At 33.3% G+C, this 13,240-nt stretch overlaps 2 protein-coding genes across 2 annotated transcripts; both read left to right on the top strand.

Annotated features, from left to right (window-relative positions):
- Positions 1–1,620: 1,620 nt before the first annotated feature.
- LOC125054231 (larval cuticle protein LCP-17-like) lies at positions 1,621–5,087 on the top strand. The gene is made up of 4 exons (XM_047655997.1): positions 1,621–1,689; positions 2,368–2,565; positions 4,478–4,582; positions 4,852–5,087. The coding sequence occupies exons 1-4, from the start codon at positions 1,687–1,689 to the stop codon at positions 5,014–5,016; spliced, it is 471 nt and encodes a 156-aa protein (XP_047511953.1). The 5' UTR covers positions 1,621–1,686; the 3' UTR covers positions 5,017–5,087.
- A 2,839-nt stretch (positions 5,088–7,926) lies between these two features.
- Positions 7,927–10,323, top strand: LOC125054235 (larval cuticle protein LCP-17-like). Its single transcript, XM_047656002.1, has 4 exons — positions 7,927–8,061; positions 8,245–8,442; positions 9,754–9,858; positions 10,154–10,323. Exons 1-4 carry the CDS (start codon positions 8,059–8,061, stop codon positions 10,250–10,252), a joined length of 405 nt encoding a protein of 134 aa, XP_047511958.1. The 5' UTR covers positions 7,927–8,058; the 3' UTR covers positions 10,253–10,323.
- The last annotated feature ends 2,917 nt before the right edge of the window (positions 10,324–13,240 follow it).

Raw genomic sequence — 13,240 nt, 5'->3', positions numbered from 1 at the left:
GACCTTTTCATATACCAATTTATAATTGTGTTTTGCGTTGATAGAATATATTTTTTTGCTTATAAGAATTGATTAAAATTTTTCGTATGTGTTACCTTAAACAGAATTTAATTTAACTTATTTAGAATTAATGAAAGCTCCAAAGGTTCTACTGTCACAATACCCCGATTGTATCGGGTCTATCCGACTATTGGAATACTATAGAATATGCATGTATACTACACATATTATCTTCCCTTAAGATGGTCAGTATCAATAGCCACAGTCGTCAAATAGATTTGGATTATACAGGTTATAAAATTAAGAACATTCTAAACGAGTTTTGCACAGATAACAGAGCAAATTGGTTTATCTTTTGAAGTAAAATAATTTGAATTTAGAACATTAGCCATGTTCTAAATTCAAATTATTTTAGGTAATTCAGGTTTTACTGTCGTAAATATTTTTATTAAGTTATCTATCACTATTTCAAATTTAAGGCAAGTAAACGTGGTATACTTACTTATAATAGAAAAAAAATGGTAGATATCCCAGATTATACTTTTGAGCACCAACCAGAATACTAAAGTGTTCATATATTTTTGTCTACTGATTAAAAGCTAGACATGTCTGAAACATCTACAAATTATACAAGTTTCAACTTGAAAGTTAATTTTACGACATCAAAGGTCAAGGACAAGTTTTTATTCATAACCTTTACTTTAAAATAGTAAGGATGGACCGTGAATTAATGATTTCGGGTTCTATTTCTTTAAATGTATTCAAATATCACATACTCAGTTAATAATATCCTTTGAGTCAAAGAAAAACACTAAAGATACGGACCTTACCAATTTATGTGTTGGCTATTTATTAAAAGCTTGATTGTAAGCTTAAATGTTGTCGTGTTCTTTAATTACTGAGTTGACGACAGTCATAAGGATAAAACGTATTCTAATTGCGCATTAAACACTTATTTGAATGTAAATATAATTTTTAGTAAAATAAAACTCGAAAGAGAAAATAGGTACTATATAATATTTATAATGTGTGTTGATTTAGTACGATTTGTTTTCCACTGTTGCTTCCGAAACATAGACTTTTCCCTTCAAGATTAAACGAAAATAGCAGTATTTACATATTATGGAGCATAGAGCAATGGTTGCAGTGTAATAAAAAAAAAGATATTTGAACTATATGCTTATATAGCTAAATAATAGTCTATTTTGTTAAATTATTATTTGCACTAGAGGAGCAGTGTTTCCTAGGGGTTTTAGCATGCGAATCTAATCCTTGAGGTCGTAGGTTCGATCCCCGGCTTTTCACAAATGAACTTTCTTTCTTCGCGAAAACTTCGTGAGGAAACTAACTTTCCTTAGACCAAAAAGGCGACATTGACAAATGATCAGAAATCTGTGGCCCAGCCCTAAAAAGGATGTAGCGCCACTAATAACATTTAGAACATTCAGTACTTAATTAATATAAACATTAAAAATATACATAGTACAATAATATATACATATAAAGTACAATATCCTAATACTATTTACTGAAGGACGTAGGTGCATCTGTGCAAAAACTATGACTAGACAAGTTCGCATAACAAAAGATAATAATAAATTCAATTTTCGATGTTGGATTACCTATAAAAGATGTCCTGTGTATGCAATCAGACACTGTTCCGAACGAGCTCTCATAAATAACAATATGGTAAGATCTTTAGTTTTATTATATTTATTTATATATTTAATATCAACAAAAGTGATGTGATTAACATGTAACTAAACATAACAATTAAATACAGTGTTTACAATTTTCTTAACCTACATAGTAATAATAAAACGAAAATTAAAACAAATTTATAAAGTTTGTTCCCTGCCAAGTGTACAAAAAAACGGTACTATATAATTTCGGTACGGTATAATTTAATTTGGTTAGATTAGGTTAGTATATTAATTTCGGACACGTTTTACGCAACTCCAAAAAATATGAGCTCCTTCAACTAATCATACAAGGCAAAGTGGCAGGTAGAAGGAGACCTGGCCGCAGACGCACGTCCTGGTTGAAAAACTTGAGACAATCGTTTGGTCAAAGCACCAAGTCATTGTTTAGAAGCGCGGCATTCAAAATTAAAATAGCCATGATGATCGCCAACCTTCGCAAGGAGATGGCACTATAAGAAGAAGCATATTAATATTTTATTTAAATAACTGTTTCCGGTGCGTGAAAGTGGTTAGGGGTTATTATTCTAAATAAAATATTAATATACTAACCTAACCTAACCAAACAATAAATAATAACCATTAAATTTTTGCTGCGGTGGCGTTAATACGTAAGTACCAAATCAACATTAAACGCATTTTATTTTCATTTTCAAATGTTCTACAGAAATTACTCATCGTTCTCGCCGTCGCCGTGGCCTGCGCCAGCGCTGATGTGTCTCACATCGTCACCCCCGACTACCAGGTCCCCATCGTCAAGTCCAACTTTGACAGCAAACCTGATGGCACCGGATTCAATCACGCCTTCGAAGCCGGCAACGGTATCGTCCAGGAAGCCCAAGGTGTTGTGAAGAACCCCAACAGCGTAAGTCGTAAATGCAAAAAACATTCTCACATACAAATCAAGTAGATTACCTCACATAAGAAATTATTAAGTAATCCTACAGCTAACATAAATTATTAAGCAAAAAGCAATAATTAACCTTAAAATATAATAATTAAAATATATTATTAAAAGCAGTCCCTTCAGGCAAGGTTCCGAAGATACTGGCAGCGTTCCCCTTTGAATAGCTAGACTAATTCTTTGTCCGAGGTAGCTGCCAGCTCTTCGATGTCCAATGATGTCGACTAACCTTTATGTTATTTCCTTAAAAAGCGGAGCTCCCACTAGACCCATGTATTTGCATGCTTTAGATTATTCTAATTCAATTGTCATGTGTGATCACCAAATATTTCAAGTCCACAAATTAGACTAAGACTTAATTATTCTATTACATTAACTGGAGAGACTTCAATATCTCGTAATCAGAACTGTACGAGCCAAGGCTGTACATTTTACTCGCTCAGGCTTCCTTAGTTTTATAAGCTTAATTATTCCCTATGTAAGTACGTGCCAGGGCTCGTACATTCCGATCATCTACAACCGTGATGATTTCCTATGTAAGTACGTGCCAGGGCTCGTTCATTCCAATCACCTACAAGCGTGATGTTTGTCTCATGTAAGTACGTGTCCTGGCTGTACAGTTTGTTCACATATAAGCATGACGATTTCCTACATCGTCGGAGTCACGCCCCGAGAGTATAGCCCGACGCAGGCACTCTCTTCGACTGTTACTATGCAGTCATTCGTAATGTAATTCGCAAGTCATAGGAGTTTCACCCCGGGAGCATAGCCAGACGTAGGCACTCTCTCTGTTTGTTAGATTGCACTTATTATATAGCAATTAACATAATAGTTATTATTTCGCTCATATTCTATTGTATAACGCGAGTGATAAATATAGAGTAAGTTCAATTTATTCTATTATTTCGAACCCCTGATGATCCAGGAACCGTACAATTTTGTTCTTCTTATAAGAAATGGACTGAAGACAAGATTTCTATATTTACCTACATCACTTAAAAATAATAAAGCTGTGGTGAAAGAATAGTTCAGTAGTTCCACAGATTATTTCTTACATGCACAAACTTTACGTCTCTATTAAATACGTGTCGAATAAAAATTAATTAAATTACGAATTAAAAGTAAACAGTTTTTTCTAATATTGGTTTCTATAATGCTGTGATTGGTGTAACCCTTCAGGATTTCAAACGCCACGACATTAAGAAATTGTAGATTTAATTTTAACTTACATAAACTCAATCTCCACAGATTGAAAAAGTTATCTAATTATAAACGAAACTCTAACACAGTAAAGCCCTTAATAAGTAGAGAAGAGCTTAAGTCGTTAATTTACAGTTTATTTTATTAGAATTGTTGCCCTTTCTTTGTCAAGGATGAAACAAAGATTTCAATGGTAATCTACGGAGCGTTAATGTATGTAAAATATTATTTATGGTTTTAATTTGATAATTTCTTAATCTTGGAGAAAAATTTACTAGATTTATTCCAAATTATGGGTGATGATTCGTGACACTCTTCCCTTTAATTTACACGATATATCTGAAAAATACATTACATAATAACCTACGTATGTATCAGTCGTATATCTCTTTATACTAAATAATTAATAGTTTCTCTTTATATAAATTTAATGACGTGGAATAAGTGATACATGTATCTTACGTTCCATAATAAACATATTTTATTTTATTTTTTTTTTTTTTTTTTACTATTTAGTTAACGTCAGAAAAAGCTAAAAAATTCAAATACTATATCATACTTTTTAACAATTTTAGGACTACTATACTAGATAATGCTGATACACAGAATTTACTAGTTTTATGTGTGTAGCAGATCTGCCCAGTTGCCTTAATAACTGTGTGATCTTTTGCAGGAAGCCGCTACCCTCGAAGTTACAGGAAACGTGAAATACACAGCCCCTGACGGCACCCCAGTTGAGCTTTACTACATCGCCAACGAAGCTGGATACCAGCCAACCGTAAGTCCCACTTAAAGTTAGCACTCATACAGGCTGCTCTCAAGCAAGATTACTGAAAAGTACAATGTAATTTCGATATATGTTATACATAACATTTCTCATTGCACATTTTTTTTATCAGGACAACGTCGACAAATGTCGGTCATTACTTTTCAAAGACACTTACATTTTTATAAAAAAATGATCAAAGAAACGGTTGTAATCTGAGGGACCAACTAGACCCAAATTGGGTTCGCACTGGATTATTACAATTAGTTATGTTTTTACAGGGAAGCCACGTCCCCAAAGTCCCAGAGCACGTTCTCCGCGCCCAAGAGTACATCGCCAGCCACGCCCCCAAAGTCAGTCAGGAGTACAAAGCCGTTAAAGGCGCAGGGCTGGGCGGCGGCTCTGGCTCCCCAACAGATTTCGTGTCTGTGTTCGGGAAGCGCTAAGCACGATTTAGGAAATTTGTCATGATTGTTTTGTCAAGTTGAAGTATTGCAATAAAGTCTGATTTAGTTAACCATCGTTTTATTTTGATATAAAATGATACGATACTGAAGCTTTATGTACGGTAGTGTCATATTTTCGCTTTTGTAAAAGATGAAAATATACAAAGTCCAAATTGTATTTGCACCAAATATTTCGAAATAATGAAAGCTCTTTAAGTTCTACTGACACAATACCCCGATTGTATCGGGTATCTGTCAGGCTATTAGAACTATGAATACTATAGAATTTGCATGTATTCTACACATATTATCTTCTCTTCAGATGGCCAGTCTCTAAAGCCACAATCGTCAAATAGATCTGGATTATACAGGTTATGGAATTAAGAATATTCTAAATGAGTTATAAAATAATATAATCATAGCTAATATTTCAACAAACTTAACAATACATATATTCAGAAGTAAAAAATAAAATTTCTTTATTTTCTACACACAATTTATGCACAAAAAAGAAGAACAATAAAAACAATAACTAACCTTAAATATAATAACTATAATATATTATTAAAAGGAGTCCCTTTAGGCAAGGTTCCGAAGGTACTGGCAGCGTTCCCCTTTGAATCGCTAGACTAATTCTTTGTCCGAGGTAGCTGCCAGCTCTTCGATCTCTTGTGATGTCGACTATCCTTTTTGTTATTTCCTTAAAAACCCTTTCTTTTTTTTATTTCTTTTTTAAAAGACAATTCACACCAATTGACCTAGCCCCATGCTAAGCTGGTGAAGCTTGTGTTATGGGTACTTGGCAACGGATATACATTCATATTATAGATAGATAGACATATAAATACATATTTAAACATCCAAGATTTAAGCAAAACACCAAATGCTCATCACATCGATGTTCGTCTCAGCCGGGGATCGAACCCGGGACCCATGTATTCGCAGTCAGGGGTACTAACCACTAGACCAATGAGTCGTCAAATAATTATAGCGCTAGGACCCCACGGACCAAGGGAAATAAAAAATAATTTTAAGGAAGTCATGTAAAAATGATTATACTTTTTGAGCACCGACCAGAATACTAAAGTGTTCATATATTTTTGACTACTGATTAAAAGCTAGACATGTCTCAAACATCAACTAAATATACAAGTTTCAACTTGAAAGTTAATTTTACGCCATCAAAGGTCAAAGACAAGTTTTTATTATTCGCACATCACCTTTACTTTATGATAGTAAGGATGGACCTTGAATTAATGATTTCGGGGTCCATTTACCTATTTGTTTAAATGTATTCAAATATCACATACTCTGTTAATAATATCCTTTGCGTCAAAGAAAAATACTACAGATACGGACGTTACCAATTTATGTGTTGGCTATTTATTTATGAATAATGTTATCGTATTTTTTTTAATTCTTAAGTAGACGACAGTAATAATTATAAAACGTATTCTACTTATTTGAACAAACAGATTTTTTTTCTTAAATATATACACTTTTGAATAAAGTAAAAACTCTAAAGATATAATAGGTACGAGTATATATGCGTACCCAGCACAGTGGCTCTGTAAAGTTAATAAAGCAAGTTGATTCAGTGCGATTTGTTTTCTACTGTTGTCCGACAGATAGGCTTTTCCCTTTAAGAGCGGCCAACCCGTCTATCTTTTCATACAAACGCTCGTACGTGATTATGGCGTTGTAACAGATATTTCTTTGATACTTTTGAACTAATAGGCATCTTGTGCACTATATCTAGGTTTCTATTAAAAAGCGAAATCAAAATTTTAAGAAACAAATTCAGTACAAACCTCCAAAAATCACCCTTTTTGCACAAATTTTATATGAAGTTTGGGCGTTTATAATGTACTCATTAATTGTAACCGGAAATAAATATTTGCATAGAAACCTTGCAAATGTAATGGAGTTTCTAAATGTAAAACTTTTTTTTTTCATAATCTTGTAAGGCTTACGAAAAAACACGTATTTCTTGGAACAAGTTTTATGAAATTTCCGCACACTATTTTTCTTTCAATGTTATAGCGTTCTCATTTGCTTGTTAGCCATTTTTATTAATGGCTCGCTATCTATCTATGCTATCTCTTTTCGCTTTACCTCTTGTTTTGACATTGCGCTGGATGAAACAACAAGCTTTTTGGCCGTGCTTTCGTTGCCGTTCGTCGGACGGGGAAGGGCGCTCTTATAGCGAAAATAGCAGTATTTCTATCTGTCATATGGAGCTTAGAGCAGTGGTTGCAGTTTCTTACAAATATAGGAAATAGTAAAACTTTACGATAAAAGGGTGTGGCAGAGAAATTCTAGGCAATTATTCTTGTACGTTCTACGCCTACGAGAAAATGTAAAAAAAATATATTTTCAACCATATTAAGCACTACTGAAGAATAGTGTATTGTATGTATGTATGTTTGTTAAATTATTTTTTTACGCTAGAGAAGCAGTGTTTTCTTGTCGCGTCAGCGTGCGACTCTAATCCCTGAGGTCGTAGGTTCAATCCTCGGCTGTTCACCAATGGACTTTCTTTCTATGTGCACATTTAACATTCGCTCGAACGGTAAAGGAAAACATCGTGTGGAAACCGACTTGCCAAAAAGGTCGACGGCTTCTGTCAGGCACAAAGGCTGATCACCTACTTGCCTATTACATTGACAAATGATCAATAAACAGATTCAGAAATCTGAGGCCCAGTCCTAAAAAGGTTGTAGCGCCACTGACTTTTTTTAATAGTCTTACGTACTTAATGATATATAACATTTAGATAATACATCATTTATGTATATAATCTTAGCCTAAAAGTGTATTGTAATTTTTTTAAATGAAGATAAATATTCATAGAATAATATCCTAATACTGTTTTACTGATGGACGTAGGTGCATCTGTGGAACATCCTCTATGACCAGACGCTACAAGTTCGCATAAAACCAGATAATAATAAATTCAATTCTTGATTTTGGATTACCTATAAAAGATGTCCTGTGTATTCAATCAGACACTGTTCATTACGAGCTCTTATAACTAACAATATGGTAAGAGCTTTAAGTTTTATTATATTTAATTAAATATTTTAAATCATTAATATTAATACATATAAAAATAATTTAAATAGAAAAAGTTGTTCTTTAAGTTAATATGTCAACTTTTTTGTTGATACATTAATTTGTAATTTTAATTCTTTCGGCCGTATAAAAATAACTTTAAATTTTCTACAGAAATTCCTCATCGTTCTCGCCGTCGCCGTGGCTTGCGCCAGCGCTGATGTGTCTCACATCGTCACCCCCGACTACCAGGTCCCCATCGTCAAGTCCAACTTTGACAACAAACCTGATGGCACCGGATTCAATTACGCCTTCGAAGCCGGCAACGGTATCGTCCAGGAAGCCCAAGGTGTTGTCAAGAACCCCAACAGCGTAAGTTTTGTTAAAAGAAATAACATTTTCTAATTCAGTTATCGTGTGGGCCTGTATAAACTACCTGATCACTAAATTCTTTAAGCCCTATGGGCTTAGATTAAAACTCAATTATTCAATTACATTAAGCCACAATTCAGAGGGAAAATACACTGAAATTTCTTACAAAATACACTTCACTTAAGAATAATTAAGCTTTCTACCGGTGAAAGACCGATACAGTAGTTCCACAGATTATTTCATACATGCACTAACTTACAATGTTTACGTCTGTATTATATACGTGTCAAATAAAAATTACTTAAAAATGCAATTGGAAGAAGACAATTTTTTCTAATAAATAACGGTTTCTCTAATGCGGTGATTGGTGTAAGAAACCCTTCAAGATTTCAAACGACATTAAGAAATAGTGGATTTAATTTTAACTAACATAAACTTAATCTCCACAGATTGAGAAAGTTATCTAATTATAAACGAAACTCAAACACAGTAAAGCCCTTAATAAGTAGAAAAAGAGCTTAAGTCGCTATTATACAGTTTATTTCATTAAAATTGTTGCCCTTTCTTTGTCAAGGATAAAACAAAGATTTAAGTGGTAATTAATCTACGGAGCGTTAATGTATGTAAAATATTATTTATGGTTTTGGTTTGATATTTTTCGTTAACGATGGCGTAATACTTCCTAATTATTGATATTAAATATTATGTCTGTGATGGGCGACCTAATCTTGAAGAAAAATTGTCTTGATTTATTCCAAATTATGAGTAGAGCGAGAATGTCACGAACATTCTTGCCTTTTTTTTTTCTTTTTTTTTAAGGACAATTCACACCAATTGACCTAGTCCCATGCTAAGCTGGTGAAGCTTGTGTTATGGGTACTAGGCAACGGATATACATACATATTATAGATAGATAGACATATAAATACATAATAAAAAACCCAAGATCTAAGCACAACACCAAATGCTCATCACATCGATGTTCGTCTCAGCCGGAGATCGAACCCGGGACCCATGGATTCGCAGTCAGTGGTACTAACCACTAGACCAATGAGTCGTCAAACAAATTTACAACAATATATCTGGCAAACACATTACATAATAACCTATGTATGTATCAGTCGCATATATCTTTATAATATTTAGTTAACGTCAGAAAACGCCTAAAAGTCGAATACTATATCATACTTTTTAACAATTTTAGGACTATTTTACTAGAAAAGCATAATCAAATATACAGAATTTACTGGTTTTATGTGTGTAGCAGATCTGCCCACTTGCCTTCCATAATCACTGTGTTCTCTTTTGCAGGAAGCCGCTACCCTTGAAGTTACAGGAAACGTGAAATACACAGCCCCTGACGGTACCCCAGTTGAGCTTTACTACATCGCCAACGAAGCTGGATACCAGCCAACCGTAAGTCCTACTTAATCTTATCACTCATATAGGCTGTTCTCAAGCAAGTTTGCTGAAGAGTACCTATAGTGTAATTTCGATATACATAAGAGTACAAAACCATCGTTAAAGTAAGTTAAGTTTTTGAATCTCATCACACAATTTTTTATCAGAACAACGTCCACATATGTCAGATACACTTTTCTATAATAAAATGTTCAAAGAATTGCAATGTTACGATCTAAGAGACCAACAAGACCCATATTGAGGTCTCACTGGATTATTACAATTAATTATTACATATATTTTTTTACAGGGAAGCCACGTCCCCAAAGTCCCAGAGCATGTTCTCCGCGCGCAAGAGTACATCGCCAGCCACACACCATTTGTCCAGGCTGCAGCAAAGAAGTTCTAAGCACGATTTAGGGAATTTGTCGAGATTGTTATGTCAAGTTGAAGTATTGCAATAAAGTCTGAATTAGTTAACCATCGTTTTATTTTGGTATATAATAATAAGACAGGGAAGCTAGTATATGTACGGCAGTTTCGAGGTAATTTTCTGTATAGAAGTAATATTATCGCTTTTGTAAAAGGTGTAAATATACATACCGCTCCGGCTAGTAACCGTGGGGGAAGAAGATTATTACCCTTAAAATCCCAAAGTAATAAATAATTCGCTCAAACTAGACTATCACGAAAAAGACAATGCGAATATGTATTGCAACTATATTAATAAAGGGAAAAAGCCTTACTGAGCTAATAACAGAAATCATTAGATTGGAGGTTAGGAGAAGTAATAGAAGACTATGTTTAAAATACACTCCAATTTCTTACAAAATACACTTCACTTAAGAATAATAAAGCTTTCTACCGGTGGAAGATCGGTTCAGTAGTTCCAAAGATTTTTTCATATATGCAATAACTTACAATGTTTACCTCTGTTTTATATACGTGTCAAATAAAAATTATTTAAAAAATCCAATTGGAAGTAGACAGTTTTTTCTAATAAATAACGGTTTCTCTAATGCGGTGATTGGTGTAAGTAACCCTTCAGGATTTCAAACGCCACCACATTAAGAAATAGTGGATTTAATTTTAACTTACATAAACTCAATCTCCACAGATTGAGAAAGTTATTTAATTATAAACGAAACTCAAACACAGTAAAGCCCTTAATAAGTAGAGAAGAGCTTAAGTCGTTAATTTACAGTTTATTTTAATTAGAATTGTTGCCCTTTCTTTGTCAAAGATTTCAATGGTAATCTACGGAGCGTATGTAAAATATTATATATATGGTTTTTGTTTGATAATTTTTGTTAACGATGGCGTAATACTTCTTAGTCTTGGAGAAAAATTGACTTGATTTATTCGAAAAGGAAATATTGGTACCTACTTACACCATTCTCTTTAATAATCAGAACGGAATCAATACCGGAACAATGGATAAACTCTATAATAACACTAATACATAAAAAAGGACAGGAGTGACATCAACAATTACAGGCCCATAAGCTCTATAAAAAATATATACAAAGTGTTCGCTAAAATAATTCTACATAGACTTAGTAAAATCTTAGATGAAAATAACCTATAGAGCAGGCAGGTTTCCGGAGCGGATATTCGACAATAGACCATATCTTCGTAGTAAGGCAAATCATGTAAAAAAACAAAGAATCTCCCAATCTTCTTGTTTTGTTGATTTTTCTAAGGCGTTTGACTCTCTGGAACATGAAAAAATATGGCAAGCCTTGCAAAGTCAGAAGATAAACAATACATATATAAAAACAATTAGGAATATAAATTAAAATTGAAAAACTAGAATAAAAATGGATAAATTTAGAAAGATTATAGTTAAAGGAAGGTTTATAGGAGTGAGGAAACTAAGTTGGTATAAATAAGGACTAATAATAAACAGCGAAAGATTGAACCACTTAAGGTTTGACGATCTGATTTTATTTGCCTCAACACTTGATGATCTGGAGAAGTTGGTCACAGATCTTAACACGGAAAGCAGGTTGGTCGGTCTTAGAATGAATACCGAGTAATGACCGATTCCAGAAAGGAAATAATACCGTTAAATAATAGTATTATAGAATACGTAGCTCAAGTTGAATCGAGGATCAAAATAGAAATGTGTTTAAATGTAAATGTATCTGAATAAAGGCTATTATTCTTATTTTGTCAAATTTAAGGCAATTTACGAGGCATACAAGTCCGATATCTAAATATAAATTTTGGTTAAAGGGATCTAATGAGGAAATATAGCAAAAATTTAACAATTCTTGCCAAGCCTTCAAGCGATTCTGTAACTCACTTTTCGAACTCACACAGCGGTTTTCACAGCGGCGGTCGCGCTCAAATCAGTCGTAAAGCAGTCATTTTACGATTTGGCATTCTGATAAACAATAAACTACAATCTCCCTCCTTATTAGACAGTGAGTTACAGAATCGCAAGGCTGAAGTAAAATAAAATTTTAAGAATGGCATATAACATTGGTGGAAATCTCAGATTATACTCTTTGAGCACTGACCAAAATACTACATATATTATTGTCTACTGATTAAAAGCTAGACATGTCTGAAACATCAACAATTTATACAACTTTGAACTTGAGAGTTAATTTTACGACATCAAAGGTCAAAGACAAGTTTTTATTCATCACTTTTACTTTAAGTTAGTACCATAATTTCGGGGTTCTATTTGTTTGAATGTATTCAAATATCACATACTTAGTTAAAAAGTATTATTTATTATTTATTTTGCAAATACAGGGGTCTGGGCCCTGAATATGATTTTGTCCCATTCGGTGTCGAGACCCTTGGTCCGTGGGGTCCTAGCACTTTAAGGCTTTTTAAAGAAATTTCAAAAAGGGTAGTCGACATCACAGGAGACCGAAGATCTGGCAGCTACCTCGGACAAAGAATTAGTCTAGCTATTCAAAGGGGTAACGCTGCCAGTATCTTCGGAACCTTGGCTAAAGGGACTGCTTTTAATGATATATTTTAGTTAATGTTAAGTTTAGTTATTTATTTCAATGTATATTATTTTATTATTTCTTAGATTAGATTATTACTTAGTTAATAATATCCTTTCCGTCAAAGAAAAATACTCCAGATACGGTCATTACCAATTTATGTGTTGGCTATTTATCAATAGCTTGATTGTGAGCTTGAAATCGATTTCGGTTTAATTATTTATTTATTGCTTGCCAACGCTCGAAACACTGATACATCGGTACAAGAAAAATAAAATAAAATAACAAGAGATAATCAAAAGAAGTTAAACAAAACAATAATTTAATTTATATAATAACTAAACGTAAATCGATTTGAAAGTGTGAGGGGAGCAACTATTTATGAATAATGTCATCGTTTTTTTTATTTGCTAAGTATATAAGTAGAC

This window comes from Pieris napi, chromosome 11 (genome assembly GCF_905475465.1).
Source record: "Pieris napi chromosome 11, ilPieNapi1.2, whole genome shotgun sequence".
Taxonomy (NCBI): Eukaryota; Metazoa; Arthropoda; class Insecta; order Lepidoptera; family Pieridae; genus Pieris; species Pieris napi.
The sequence above is the reverse complement of the archived record's forward strand: the minus strand, read 5'-3'. Positions and strand labels throughout refer to the sequence as shown.